The sequence below is a fragment of the Physella acuta genome, unplaced genomic scaffold (genome assembly GCF_028476545.2).
Source record: "Physella acuta isolate Inbredline_101_S28 unplaced genomic scaffold, ASM2847654v3 ptg000822l, whole genome shotgun sequence".
Taxonomy (NCBI): Eukaryota; Metazoa; Mollusca; class Gastropoda; family Physidae; genus Physella; species Physella acuta.
In genome coordinates this window covers 67,870-84,434 of record NW_026732340.1, presented here as the reverse complement: position 1 = coordinate 84,434, position 16,565 = coordinate 67,870, and the positions used below count along the sequence as shown (strand labels likewise).

Below are 16,565 nucleotides of genomic sequence, written 5' to 3'. Positions count from 1 at the left end.
ACCTACCCTAAATTTTATGCTGTTTACTTCGGACCTAGTCTAGATCTAGATCTAGATCGAATAACATCTAAAAAAAAAACATCGAAGCATCGTCTTCATATTAAAGAAGGTATAGTTTACTTGTATAATTATGAGTGCAGCATTTATATTCATTTACACTTAATTATTACAAATACAACGAATTAAACGTAAACCTACGTTATGGTTTCTATTAATATACGACCAGAGTTGGTTGGTAGTAGAGTGTACGACTGCCGACACAGAAGTTTCGAGTTTTCTAGAACGTCCTTGTTGTGAACACACGGACACGACTTACTGGTGATCCGATGCGTAGCGCAACATATAAGACACACAACCACAAACGGGTTACAAAACTAGACTGAATGAAACAAAGGCTCGTTAAAACTAAAAGGTAGCGCAACACATAAGACACACAACCACAAACTGGTTACAAAACAAGACTTAATGAAACAAAGTCTCGTGGAAAAAAAAATAATTTAATAATATCTACTCTAACTACACCTAACAGTCTATTCAAAACACAAAATACATAAGCTAGTAAAAAGATACAGTGGCTAAATACTAGTATCGATCTAACCTACAGTAACCTTGGAGATCTGAGGCACTTACACAATTTTTCATACACCTTATATACCCTTTCGTAAACTGGAAACAAACTGATTATACCAACTCACAGCACGAGAACTGAACAAGGACGAACGGAATAGGGTAACAGGTACAACAACATTCACCCCCTTCACTCATTCACTACAGTCCTTGCGTCCAACCAACGTAAATGCAGCCTGGCATTATTCTGACTCTCAGAAACAATTGAACTCTACTTCATCAGCCTCCGTAGAATAGCAAGTTAGAGGGAAACTTTATATTATTATGAGTGGTGTTGAACCAACGACATGTAATCGCCATTTAACGTTTCACTAAAGCAGGGGCGTAGCGAGGGGGGGGGGGGCGGGGGGTGCGGACCGCACCGGGTGACACCATTTAGGGGGGTGACACCAAGGCAAAAAATAGCAAAATATATAGAGAAAAACTCGAGGGGGGGGGGGTGCAAATCGAATACTTGAGGGGGGGGGGTGCAAATCGAAAGTTTGAGGGGGGGGGGGGGTGCGAATCGAAAATTTGAAAGTTTGTCCATGGGAAGGGTCTCTATGCCTCTGGGGGGGGGGGTGTGACACCATTAAGTGCCGCACCGGGTAACACCCGACCTCGCTACTCCACTGCACTAAAGCTACAGCTAACGAATAAACTGGACACAAAAGCTGATCCAAATCATGACCAAATCTGTGACCCATGCTGAACCAAGACTCCTTACAATATCTTTGTAGTCAATCATTTTAAAAATCTCGTTATGCATGGTATATCCAGGTGCATAACATGCATTTTAACAAAATGAAATATAAAAAAGATATCTAACAAACTACATTTCAAAATCACAGTTTTATTGGATCACGCAATATTTAAAACTTCAAAAAAGAACTACATCAGCAATGTAAAGTATTTACCATTAATGTACAAGTGAGGTCATAAAAGTTGTAAAACAGTCTATAAACCTCTAATACAACAATATGGTAAATACTGCGTCAGTCAATATATATTTAATATGTCGTATAAAATATATTGGCTAAAGGACATTACTCCCCCCGGATATTTCCCCCTGAAAATCCCCCCTGTATTTACACCCCCCGGAGCAATTACCCCCCCCCCCCCACCCCTGTCAATTACCCCCTGGGAAATTAACCCCCCCCCTCCCCGATCCAACTCTATACTTATAAATTACCTTAATCCTAACCTCACCCTAAATTAAACCGAAAACCAAACCCAACTCCAGACGATGATTTAAGCCTAACCATGATCCTAACACTAAAACTAACCCTAACCCTAACCCTAAACCTAGACTTAAACATAGCCCAAACTCAAACCCTAGCTCAAACTTAAGCTATGTCTGGGGGTAATGTCCTACTGGATTGGGGGGGGGGGGGTAATTACTCCGGGGGTAATGATGGGGGAAACGTCCGGGGGGGGGGGTAATTGACGGCGAGGATAGTAATGCCCTGTTCTCAAAATATTTTATATTTTGCTTTTTTTAATTTGCATGTTATATTATATTATTATACTTCCTATAGGTCATAACATATTACATATTATATTTCCAACGCATCTGAAATATTTTTAAATTCACCCAAATAGGTATCAATTTATTAACTAAAATAATTTAAATTTCAAAATTACGCTAAATTTTACACTTGTATATTTTTATATATTTTTTTTTAATTTTCAGGTTCAAAAGTATACAAAAAAAAATCAACCTGGCTATTCTTTTTCAATAGAACGAGGATATTATTTTAAAAGTATTAGTAACAAGAACAACCAAGCCTTAGCTTTTAGAATGTCCATCTCTCAGAAAGTGAGTAACTGTCTAAATAAATTATGGGGAGATAAAGAAAATTGTGATTTTACAGTTCAAATCGGTGAAGTGTCCATCAAATGTCATAGTATTATCCTCGCGGCTTGTTCGCCATTTTTTCTTGGACTGCTGAGATCTGGAATGAAAGAAGCCAACGAGGGACGTGTAGTTCTACAAAATGTATCAGCCTCCAACATTCAGTTAATCTTGAAAACTTTGTACACCGGTGAAGACGTGTTGAGTCTGGACAACTTCATCGAAATCTGGCACGCTGTAGATATGCTGCAGTTTGAATTTCTTGTAGACTTATGTGAAACATTCGCCACTAAAAACATAAAACTGGAAAATTTCAGTGAAATCTTCTCCACTGCCAATCTCTTTAATTCTAAATTAGTGCTGTCATCGGTGAAAACATTCATGATTCAGAACTTTGAATCTATTTATACATCTAAACGTTTCTTAGAATTATCTTTTGATGAAATGTGTTTTATAGTTAGCAGTCATGCCCTTCATTTCAACAGCGAACATCCTGTACTAGAGTTGATTCTAAACTGGGCTGAATACAAAATTGGTGTTAGAGTTTCTAAAGCGGTAAACAACTGCAATGAAAACAATAAAAAATTAAAAACATTAGAACCAGTTAGTATTTTAAGCTATGCCAGCTTGAAATATACACAGCTTAACAGTTTAGAAGACAAAACTACCAAACTGCTGACACAGACGTCCATATGTTAGACCTTCATGCCAAAAGCTGGACAAGACTGGACAACCTCGAGGGGCCAGCTAAAAACATCATCAGTTTTCGTAACGACGACAACCACTTTGTGCTACAAACAAACGGCAGCTTGTGGGTTTTGAGATCAACGGGTAAACAAATCAGATTTGGTCTTGTAGCTGAACTTTGGAGTTTACACCACGATTTGTATGGAGCTCTCTTGTATGGTGAAAAACTGGTCATCTTTCACAAATGTCTAGAACAGGGTCCAGAAAAGAGAATTGTCTGTAGAGTTGGCAATGCTTTTGATTCATTTAGTTATTATGAGTTATCTTCTCCGTATTCAAAACTGATTCCTGTTGTTCTGCCTAAATTTTGTCTTTCAGAATGTTTATAATACCGGGATGTCTAGCATGATATTTTGTAACGTTTTATACATGCAACATAATCCAGTAATATTGTTAAACTAGTGCAAAAGATGATAACCCTTAAGTATTAAGAAATGATACAATTTTTATCTTATGTTCATTAGAAAACCATCACGATAAATGTAATATTACCATGTTTTACATTTTAAACAATTGTATACACCGTTTCAATAAAATAGATACATACACTGCACATGTTTAACGTACACGTGGTAACTATTAATATCAAAATAAAACAGAAATACTGATTACGAAATTTGATAGAAATGAAAAAATGGTTTTGAAGAGTAATTGACATTTTTGGTAAAGCTACATCACATTATACTTTTACTAACTACATCAATTTTTAATGCGATATTCTAGCTTCGACTTGAATAAAATCGTTTGCGGCATTAAAATTAAAGAAGATGTTCCTCACAATTCTACATTCTGTTCTTTTTACAAGATAGTATTTACTTGTTTTCTCATACAGTCTGTCTATATGTCGTCATAGATAGAAACGGTCGAACGAAATTTTGGGCACTTGTTACTAACAGATTCGTTTCAAAATTGGCACGTGGGTCAAGACATGTAGACAATGCAATCTTTCATTAAATTTAACTTAACTAAATGCCTAATTAATTTTTTTATGAAATAATTAAAATTTTGTCCAAATTATTAAGCATATCCAACTATTTCGCACTGTTATACGCGCATTATCATGTTCATTAGATTTTAGTCATGCAACTACATTTTATTTAAAAAAAAAATTAAAGTACTGAAAAAAAAATCATAAAAAACATTTTAATAACAAGCTTTTATGTAATAATGCACTAAAAAGTAGAAAATAAATTGTACACTACTATTTAAATAACTAAAAAGAAAAGCGTGGGTCTCTTCCTAAATAATAGTAAAGGTATGCAATAGATAATAAAGTGACCCACACTTTTCTTTATAGTTATTTAAATGATAATGTTTTATTATATATTAAAGAAAATCATTTATTTTCTCCTGTTTAGTGCATTATTACATAAAAGCTTGTTACTAAAACGTTTTTAATGCACTTTTTTAGTTTTTTAAAATTTAACTTACAACCAGCCGTCCGCCAAGTTCTGCACTGGCTTTCGTTAGGGAAATCAAAAACAGCCGGACATAGTGCTTATCACAATATACACCCCATACACCAAGGTCACAAAACTGGATAAAATCTACTTCATCGGCCCTACGGACCAGGCTAACTCTCGAGGGTTTAGATGGTTTTTAGTCAAACACTTAGCTGTAGCTAGATTCTATATAGGTTACTACAGTAATATTTATGTAGAAAAGAGGTCTGTTCGTCACCAAATAATATTGACTTTTTTGACCAAGACGAATTTTAAATCAAATAGTGAAGAGTCATTTTAATTCTCTTGTTGCGCTCACGGAGCACTTGAATAGACAGGGAAAAAAACAAAAATTACATTATTCATTGCCAATGCAGCGGACCCAGAAATATTGACTAGGCCGAAATAAAAGACTACAAAATGTACCAACACAAATCAATTATCGTAAAAAAATATGTGAATTTAACGTTGACAATATAAAAAATAAAAGCCAATTGACACGATAGACAGTACAGTGAATGGCACAGTCTCTACGACAAGCAATTAGAGAAACGGCAAGAAAACCCATTATTTTACTTAATTAACTTCGGTTAAGTTTTAATGAAAACAATAATCTGTTTATAGCAAAAAATAATATTGATTTAAAAAATCGAAATATTAACAGTGCGAAAATCATTCCATAATCTACTAAACGAAATCGACAAAATTTTAAGCATTACATCGTCTCTATGATTACTTAAAAAGTCTTTTAAAGAAAACGTTAAAAAGTTATTTTCAGAAATTTTATTTATTTTACCATTAATATTTCTTTAGGATAACACATTTTGCGCACGATTATAATTAGATTAGCATGCATTAATTAGGTCGCACCAACCAAGCACTTCTAAAAAAAGACGCATCATGGTATTTAGTTTGTTTACTTCCGAACTTATCTGACAATATTGAAAATCTTCTGATCGGTGTACCTATCAACATTTAAAAAGGATAATTAAATGAATATGAGTTTATAATAAATACGGTTAAACATTAGTGCCAGGATCATTTGTGTTTGACCTGGAGGTATTTAAATTAACGTTGTCGTATGTACATCTAGTAGATCAACAGATTATGAGATCTACGAAAATATAAGAGTTAAGTCATGGAGGCAGTCGTAAATAGACTTGAAACGTGCATTAAATATTTTTAAAATCGCATGCGGTGCTATTAGAATATATATAAATATATATATATATATATATATATATATATATATATATATATATATATATATATATATATATATATATATATATATATATTTATATATATATATATATATATATATATATATATATATATATATATATATATATATATATATATATATATATAAAATAACTATTTGTGAGGTTTTTGTTGAGTTTACTCAAGATTTGATACATTTGATGTTTTTATTATTTTTGGGTAAGTAAACACAATTTTTAAGCAGCCAAAAACAATTTGGTTGTTTTCATTTTGTCGCTAAAATATCAACAAACATTGCTGCAAAAGGTCATGTTGTTAAAGAACAGATGTTATTTTGTATACAAATTTTATCTGTAAAGTATTGAGAACAAATTACTACAGTCATATATTTAGAAGATCAATCACAGAGTTCCTGTAGAGCTAATCAATGCTATGAAAGTTAAACTTCAGGGTATAATCGAGGGTTGATGAAATTAAATGGAAATATAGCCTTAACTTCAAAACATTGAAACTTACTTTTATAACACTGATTCTAAAAATTTTAAATATCTGAATTATTTTTAAGCTTAGTTTTTTTTTTTTTAGTTTTTTTGATGGCAAAAATGGAACAAAAAACAACAATAAGGATGAACTTTTCTCGTCAAACACGACTATCCCCAATTGTTTAAACTTTAGATTTAATGATATTGTGAACTTTAACATTCATACGTTTGCGCTTTGGTTAGGTATTGAACTTGTACTGAATTGTCGGTGTGAGTGTTTGATGACATGTGTACTATTCTATCTTTTAATTTCCTACTAGCATCAGACGTAACTGAGAACTATGTAATCATAGTCTTATATATAACCCTAGCTACAATTCCGATTCTTACTTCACTAAATATTTAAACTTTAGATTTAATGATATTGTGAACTTTAACATTCATACGTTTGCGCTTTGGTTAGGTATTGAACTTGTACTGAATTGTCGGTGTGAGTGTTTGATGACATGTGTACTATTCTATCTTTTAATTTCCTACTAGCATCAGACGTAACTGAGAACTATGTAATCATAGTCTTATATATAACCCTAGCTACAATTCCGATTCTTACTTCACTAAATATTACCTGGGTCGACTAGAAGACAAAATATTTCGTTATGGCTAATAAATAACAAAATAAACCCAGGTGCATATGTATTTTAAGAATGTGATTTAGATTTTAAGTAATCCCCATTGATCAACGAAATATTACAGCATGCTCAAAAAATATGTTGGATGTTGCAACATTTTAAAAAGTACTGTGTGATGTCCGAGCAACAACTTTCGTAAATGCCCATTAAGGAGTTAGGATCTCATAGCTATAAAACATAACCAGTAATAATTCACTATGGATCATTTATATTTATCAATACATTTCGTAATCCGTATTGAATATTTGAAGTATTTACATTTTGAATTTTACATGTTTTATTTTTTTAAACATATATTTTATAGATTAAAAAATACCTTGTAATGCTAAATTAACATCTTTTTTTTAATTTTCAGATTAGAATATATGCTATAGAACCTTAATACTGTTTGTTACAAAGATGAAAACCCAACATTAAGAATGTCACTTTCTAATAAAGTATGCAAAAGTCTTGAAAAACTATGGATTGAGGAAAAACTTTGTAACTTTACAATACAAATAGATGACGTGTCTATCAAAGGTCATAGCATTATTCTTGGAGCGTGCTCGCCATTTTTTCTCGGGCTGCTGCAGTCAGGAATGAAAGAAGCCAACGAGGGACATGTAGTTCTACAAAATGTATCAGTCTCCACCTTTCAGTTAATCCTGAAAACTTTGTACACCGGTGAAGACATGTTGAGTCTTGACAACTTCATAGAAATCTGGCACGCTGTACACATGCTTCAAATTGGCTTTCTTGTAGAGTTATGTGAATCATTCGCTGCTAAAAACATAAATATTGAAAACTTCAGAGAAATCTTCTTTAGTGCTAAGTTGTTCGACTCTATATCAGTGCAGTCGTCAGTCAAACGTTTCATGCTCCAAAATTTTACTACTATTTATTAAACCAAACTATACTTAGAGTTAGCATGCGATGAAATGTTTTGTTTACTTAGCAGTAACGAACTTAATTTTGACAGTGAATATCCTGTTCTAGAGATGGTCCTAAAATGGGCTGAATACAAACCTGATTTTAACAATTCTGAAGAGACATGCAACGCCCCTGGAAGCAAGAAAAAGATCAAGTCGTCAACCCAAGTTAATAAGAATTCATTTCACTCAGACTCAAAATCAAACATTTCGGAAAATGATAGAACGGAAAGAATTGATAAACTCGATGTGTTACTGAGTCAAGTAAGAACCTATATAATCCGCCCATGTTTGCTAATGAATGTTTTAGAACATCGTCTCATTAAGCGTAACGACAAAGCACGGGAAATTATCGTCTCATCTGTTTTAAAACAGACGTCTTTTCGACATGGACAATGGCCGACAGCAGGTATCTACAGACAGTTTCACGAGTATGGCAACTTTTGTGTCAGTTGTATGAACAATACAGGGAAATTCTTGTTGATCGATCCGCTTCAAGAAAAGAGGTACACAATAAAATCGTGTCCGCAGATATGTAAAGACATTCAGTTGATTGCTTTTGACAAAGAGCTCTTTGCAGCTAGTAGACAATGTGCATATAGTTATAAAAGTGACATATTTGTTTACCGTGATAACTCTTGGACATTTGTAACCGAGGTCACAGGAGAAACTGTATTACTGGCAAGCAATGACCAATTCATTTACATTATAAAAGTATTTGCAAATATAGTAGGTCTTATTCGATTAAACCCAAAACGTATCACCCAAACGGATTACAATTTTACTCTTCTACAAGGTCGTTATTTTGTAACACATGTAATGAGCTACCAAATTTATCTTCTCATGTTCTGTACTGAAACAGTCAATGGCGTCGAGGAAACAGCCGTCCATATGTTGGACCTTCAGGACGAAAGCTGGACAAAACTGGACAACCTCAATGGACCAGCTAAAAACATCATCAGTTTTCGTAACGACGACAACCACTTTGTGCTACAAACGAACGGCAACTTGTGGGTTTTGAAAGTGACGGAAGAAAAATTCAGATTCACTCACGTAGCCAAACTGTGGAATTTAGACCACGATCTGTACGGAGCTGTCGTTTACGGTGAAGAATTGGTCATCTTTTACGAATATCTAGAAAATGGCCAAAAAGACACATTTGTTTCTAAAGTTGACAATACTTTTCGTTCAGTTAGTTACTATAAATTAGCTTCTTCATGTTCCAACTTGATTCCTTTTGTTCTACCTAAATATTGTCTTTCAGAATATTGATAATAATGGGATGTCTTGCACGCTCCACATAAATAAATTATACTTTATTTAACTTTTACCAAGTTGGGCAGTTCTTATCTAATAAGAGCTTATGATTTTACACAACTTTAATTTACGGCATGGATTAATTAGAAAACCAGTACGTTAAATGGACATTATACCCACCCCCCCCAGCCATCATTTGCCTGAGTAACACCACCCCCAGATACCATTACCCCCTGTTATTAACTCCTGAGTAATTACTCCATCCCCACTTTAAACAACTCTGGCCCCAACCCTAACTCCAACCCCACATGTAATCCCAACTCTAAACTTATAACTAACTCTAAACCTATAACTAACTCTAAACTTATAACTAGCTCTAAACTTTAAACTAGCTCTAAACCTATAACTCACTCTAAAACCCGCCCTAAGCCAAATCATCGTCAAGTTTATAGACGGGTATAAGTTGTCAAAATGTCACTCGCTCATAGCAAAGACAAAAAAATGAGAAAGCAACTTCAATTATTTTTAAAAGAAAATTTTATAAAAGTTGTAGTAGACAAATTTAACGGTTTTACTCTTGTTTTTTTTTCTGTTTACACTAAGGTTTTATTTAATAATGAAGTATCAATAATTTTTAAGCTGATTTAAATAAATGATTTAGTATTTATATACATTTTGCAATTTTGCATTCGAAATTCAAATAAAATCATTTTGAATAAAATTGTTTGTATTGTCAATGAAGTCAGGGCCTTAAGTATAACCTAAGCGACGGTGAAAACCTAAACTAAATACAAATGCTAAAAATTACGATAGTGTTCATGAAGTTAGAGTGGTTTTTGGACTTCCATTGTGTCCACGTACACTTTTGCGGTTTTGATAAGTTCTATTCTCTTAAAAGTAGAAATAGAAAGTCTATTGTTGTAAACAATTTATAAAGATAATTTTACTTATCGATCGAGAGTAGCAAATATGATACATGATTTGCAAGTTACGTTAACTGTAAAGTTTGATCATATCAGACTGTTGTATTGTATGTTTAAAAATTTCATTCTATTAGACTGAGAACTGTAGGCAGAAACTAGTTAGATCAACAATTATCAGTTGCCCACACAAATCTGGTTGAATCTTTGTACTTATTCAATATTTTAAAATTGTTTATTATTCAACAATGAATTACTTATTTAAATATAGTTATAGAATTGCTACTATCATGACCAAGTCGGAAATGTAAAGGACATCATAAAATGCAGTGGGAAAGTGTGGACTGACGGCATGTTTTTGCTTTTAAAGCCAAGATTGCAGATAAAAAAAACAACGTTGTCTTTACGACAGTTTTTCATTTTGTGATGAGAGCAGACACAAAGGTCTGTGTTGTTCTACATATTTGCAGCAAACTTTTCCGAATGATTCTAAACACTCTGTTCAATGAGGAAATAGTTCCAACTACATTTACTGCAGATAATCTTTTTGATCGGTTTTTATGTGGGTTATTCCGCTATTGGAGCAATTACATTAGACACATGGGAACACATTTACACTTATGGGAACGTTTTTGGTTGAGAAAGAATAGTTAATACTCTTCATTTGTTTATGTTAGAAAACTCAAAACATATAAGTCTTTCACACATATTTATACAACTTCCTTGCTAGGAACTTTAGGATTTAATAAAAAGCCAGGACCTTGTAGCAAGCCGTGATCGGATGGGTCACGAATGACACTAAAATCACGGGTTAGAATGATGAAAGTTACAGATAAATCTAAGTTGATGCTTCTCGAATCTATGATAAAACTCAATTAAAATTCTGATGTTAGAAAATTCTTTGTAACCAATGATACATCGTCTAGAAAAAATAAACTTACATAACTGTTGCCGACTGTAAGGACATGTCTTGTAAGTCCTGCTGTTTTACCTCGTGTCCGTAAAATGTACTTGGTTTAAGAAAACAAATCTTTCAGCCATATAATTGTCGACGCCGTGTTAAACCATGATCAGTTTTACTGACAAATATCAGTGTTTATGCTTCTTGAAACGATATTCATTGTTTTTAAGGATTACATTAAGAAAAACTACCATTGTAATTATTTATGTATTGAATTAATAGGTACACTTCTGGTCTCCTAACAAAAAACAATTTCAGAATTTCATAAATTTATTTACTACTAGCGTACCCATCCCCGCAAGTTGCCGCGGGAATAGAAGAAAGTCCGACGAAATATAGAAGAAGGATTCTATCCATGCGTTATCAATCCTATATTCTTAGACTCTTGACCTTAATTTTTTACTTTCTCGTATATACGAAGTATAGAGAAAGTCTTGTAATCGTGCAAAAAAAAAAACGAGATTTTTAAAAATCTCGACGTTTTACATCTCACTGATACGGAGAAACATAATTTTGCAATCTTGTCCGTATGTCTGTGTGTCTGTGTGTCTGTGTGTGTGTGTGAGTTTCCATCCCCTGTTATTTTATATAAAAATATCGAGAAAGTTTAGGGGAGATCACTCCTGGTTTATTTAAGTGAGTTATTTAAATCATGCCTGCGCTTGGATCAAAGACCCTCTGCTGAGAAAACACATGTGGTCAAACCCCCTATGGTCAAACCCCCTATGAACAAACCCCCTATGGTCAAAGCACCGCTATGGTCAAACCCCCTATGGTCAAAGCCCCTATGGTCAAAGCACCGCTGTGGTCAAACCCCCTATGGTCAAAGCCCCTATGGTCAAAGCTCCGCTGTGGTCAAACCACCTATGGTCAAACCCCCTATGGTCAAAGCACCGCTGTGGTCAAACCCCCTATGGTCAAAGCCCCTATGGTCAAAGCTCCGCTGTGGTCAAACCACCTATGGTCAAACCCCCTATGGTCAAAGCACCTGTGGTCAAAGGTCCTAGGACCAAATATAATTACGAGTTGTTTTGTCGCGTTTTCGAGAAAGTTTATGAGAGATCACTCCCGCTTTTTAAAGGCTTTTTAGGAACATTTTAAAAATGTAACTAAGATGGTGCTCGTGTTATTGTGTTTAGATTCACTCATTAAATCAAAGACAGAGAGAGGGAAGAGAGAGAGAGAGAGAGAGAGAGAGAGAGAGAAACAGACAATTATGTCCCAACTTAAAACGGAGAGAATCGTCGTGATTTGTCAACCCGATTATTTACAGCATTGCAATAATTTATCTACAACCCGTTAGCAAGTAAAAAAAGAAAACGCTTAGCTTTTAAAATAGGTGGACACATTTCAAGGCAAAAAAACAACATATTTTGAAGCTCATGCGAAAGGAAAAGTTTCGTCAATTTCTTTACAACGGCTGCGGTTTTAATTACCTTAAAGATATTAATTTTAAACAACAATGTAAAAGTAACTTGCAGAACAGTTTGGTCTAAACGTTGCTTCATGATTTACTTATCTATATAAATATCTTAAAATATGCTCATGTTTAAAAAGATTTATTTATTATTACTTTAACCTTAGCTGGCTTCGAAATATTTTATGTGTATCTAGACGTAGTTATAGGTCTAGTTAAACTGAAAGCGACAGATTTCCTTGACTCTACATTCAGTTTCAAACATTGCGCACGTAAAAACATGAAACATGCGCTTTATTTTAATCTTTTATACCGCACCACAAGAACTCTTAAAAAAACGTATTTGACATTCTGCTTAAATCCGACCTAACAACAGCAAACAAATAACATCGAAGTCCTTGTAAAAATTAGGGTTAAAAGTTGAGATTCGTACAACGTTTAAATGATGTAGCGCTGGATATATTAAGTCTCAAAACTTTGTTTAATATTAGTGTTGCTATTAATAGTTTGCTGGTAGAGCGGTGGTGTCGAGTTCATATTAATTCACTACCCACAATCGATGCCTACCTGAATTACGTTAGATAAAGTACAGGCAGCCTGGTGTAATTCTACTACACTATCGCCTTATAAGCCGATAGAAACAGAAACATGTAAACTATACTTTACATGATAAACAGACCACCAAGTTCAATGTGGAAACTTGGTATTTGCATGTAGTGTTTGAAGCCAAATGGACTATATTAACATCTTGTGTAATCCTGAATAATCCAATCATCAAGTTTTCTAGGTAGAAAATATATTTTAAAATCTCCTGTTATACAGTATATAACCAAGTACATTATTATATATTTGAAATAATAAAATTAAAAAGATAAAAAGGGTTGTGTCATTTCAAACTTGCAATCGTTTTCGACTATCCAAATGTATAAATTTTACGAAACATCCAACTAATTTTTTTTCGTTCGACAAAGATAGTTTCAAATATACGTTACAAGAACAGCTGAAGTCGAAGTTATCAGAATGTCACTCTCCGAGAAAATGTGTCAAAATCTGAATAAAATATGGGCGGATCAAGAACTTTGTGACTTCACAGTTGAAATAGATGAGGTGTCCATAAGGTGTCATCGCGTCATTCTAGGAGCGAGTTCGCCATTTTTTCTTGGACTGCTGAGATCTGGAATGAAAGAAGCCAACGAGGGACATGTAGTTCTACAAGATGTATCAGTCTCCACCTTTCAGTTAATCCTGAAAGCTTTGTACACCGGCGAAGACGTGTTGAGTCTTGACAACTTCATAGAAATCTGGCACGCTGTAGATATGCTGCAGATTGGATCTCTTGTAGAGTTATGTGAATCATTCGCTGCTAAAAACATACAATTGGAAAATTTCAGAAAATTATTTTCCGTTGCTAACCTTTTTAATTCTAAAACATTGCTGTCGTCAGTTAAAAAGTTCATGACCCAGAACATTGAAGATATTTGTAGAGACAAACTCTATTTAGAATTTTCATTTGATGAAATGAGTGATATTGTTCGCTGTCATGCTCTTAATTTCAGAACTGAATACCCCGTACTAGAGATGGTTCTAAACTGGGTTCAATACAAACCTGTAGTTGAGGATTCAACAAACAACTGCACTGGAAACAATAACAAGTTCCAAACATTAGAACAAGATAATAGTTTGAGTAATGCTAGCTCAAAATATATAAAGCTTAACTGCTCAGAAGACAAATCTACCTCTGTTATGGAAACTAATATTAGTAAAAATAGGAATGTTACAATAATAACTTATGATTCGATTCAGAGGTCAAAACGCGCGGTTAGCTGGTTTGGCAATTTAGAACCCATCACTTCAGAAAATTTTAGCACTTTTAGATTTGATCCCACCTCATCGGAGAATCTTAGCTCTGATAGAGTTGATGAACTCAACATCTTACTGAGTCAAGTAAGAATGTGTATTATATGCCCAAGTTTACTAATGAATGTTTTAGAACATCGACTCATTAAAAATAACGACAAAGCATGTCAGATAATCGTTTCAGCTCTCTTAAAACAGATGTCTTTCCGTCACGGACAGTGGCCAAAAGCTGGTATATACAGACAATGTCAAGAGTACGGTAACTATGGCATTAGCTGCATGAACGGTACTGGGAAATTCTTGTTGATCGATCTAGTTGATGAGAAGAGATACACAATCAAGTCATGTAAAACGTTATGCTGGCATGTCCAAATATCTGCTTTTGACAAAGAGCTCTACGCCACAAGCTCAAGGTATGCCAATATGACTGAAAGTGACATGTTTGTTTACAGGGATAACACATGGACACATGTAGCCGAGGTCCCAGGAACTGATATATTACTAGCAAGCAATGAACAATACGTATATGCAACAAGCGTTTCGGAAGAGACAATATATCGATTAAATTCCAAATGTAATCCCCCCTGTATAAGTACATTTTCAACTCTACCAGAAGGCTCTGTTGTAAAACATTTTATGAGCTATCAAATATACCTACTGATCTTTTGTACTGAAACAGGCAATGGCGTCGAGGAAACGGCTGTCCATATGTTAGACCTTCAGGCCAAGAGCTGGACAAAACTGGACAACCTCAATGGACCAGCTAAAAACATCATCAGTTTTCGTAACGACGACAACCACTTTGTGCTGCAAAGAAACGGCAACTTGTGGGTTTTGAGAGTGACTGGTGAAAACATCAGATTCACTTATGTAGCGAAACTTTGGAATTTAGACCTCGATCTGTGCGGAGCGGTCGTTTACGGTGAAAAATTGGTCATTTTTTACAAATATCTTGAAAATGGCCCTGATGACAATTTCGTTTATAAAATTGACAATGTTTTTCAATTAATCAGTTACAGTGAATTAGCTTCTATGTGTTCAAAACTGATTCCTGTTGTTCTGCCTAAATCTTGTCTTTCAGAATTTTAATGATACCGGGATGTCTAGCATGATATTTTGTAATGTTTTATACTAAGTCTTGCAATATAATCCTGTAATATTGTTTAAATAGTGCAAATATGACAACTATTAAGTATTAGGTTTATACAATTTAAGTATTATGGCATATTTTCATTAGAAGAACAGCATGATAAACTGAATAATACTGTGTTTTAGATTTTACACAATTGTATATCAAAATAGAACTGAAATGTTGTACACAAAAAATGAAGGAAAACAAACAAATGGTTTTTAAATGGACTATAAAGGGTAATTAATGTTAGTGAAAAAGGTAGGACTACATCAAATTATATTTTATTACGTACACATCTAGTTTTAAAGCGTTTCAAGCGATATTTCAGCTTTGACTTAATTTAATAAAATAATTTAATGTATTTATTTTATAGTAGGTATTCAGCACAATTCTACATTGAAAAGGTTTTTAAATGTCTGCTCTTTGTTTTTTCAAATTTCTTTTTTTTTTTTTTTTTTTAAAAATATTCTAAAACCTTACATATACAGATTGAAGCTGGAGTGGGCTTCCCCAAACTCTCCATTATAATTGTATATTACAAAAAGTAGTGGAAAGGCACTTAATAGTATAATATGGCTACAAAAATATTTGTACGTTTGTCAATAGCACACAGAGGCGAAAATATCTTAAAATATGCCTAATTTAATTACGGATAGGTTTTCGAAAAGAATAAATGATGTTTAATTACTACACTATATTTAACCCCTATTGTAATACTAACCAGAGGCGTAGCGAGGGGGGGGGGGGGGCGGAGGGTGCGGACTGCACCGGGTGACACCATTTACGGGATGACACCAAGGCAAAAAAATAGCAAAATATATAGAGAAAAATTTGAGGGGGGGGGGGGTGCAAATAGAATGCTTGAGGTGGGGGAGGTGCACATCGAACGTTTGGGGGGGGGGTTGCAAATCGAAAGTTTGTCCCCGGAAAGTGTCGCTACGCTTCTGAGCGGGGGGTGACACCATTAAGTGCCGCACCAGGTGACACCCGACCTCGCTACGCCACTGATACTAACGAATAATAAGCTTTACTCTTGCTAATTTTAATCATCATTCTTTTTTATCTAAA

The 16,565-nt window shown here is 34.2% G+C and overlaps 2 protein-coding genes across 2 annotated transcripts; both read left to right on the top strand.

Moving 5' to 3' along the window:
* On the top strand, positions 1-3,966 carry LOC131951696 (kelch repeat and BTB domain-containing protein 3-like). The gene is made up of 2 exons (XM_059314055.1): positions 1-109; positions 2,300-3,966. The coding sequence occupies exon 2, from the start codon at positions 2,408-2,410 to the stop codon at positions 3,158-3,160; it is 753 nt and encodes a 250-aa protein (XP_059170038.1). The 5' UTR covers positions 1-109; positions 2,300-2,407; the 3' UTR covers positions 3,161-3,966.
* An 8,900-nt stretch (positions 3,967-12,866) lies between these two features.
* LOC131951686 (uncharacterized) lies at positions 12,867-15,675 on the top strand. Its single transcript, XM_059314044.1, has one exon. It carries the CDS (start codon positions 13,529-13,531, stop codon positions 15,452-15,454), a length of 1,926 nt encoding a protein of 641 aa, XP_059170027.1. The 5' UTR covers positions 12,867-13,528; the 3' UTR covers positions 15,455-15,675.
* Positions 15,676-16,565: the final 890 nt, after the last annotated feature.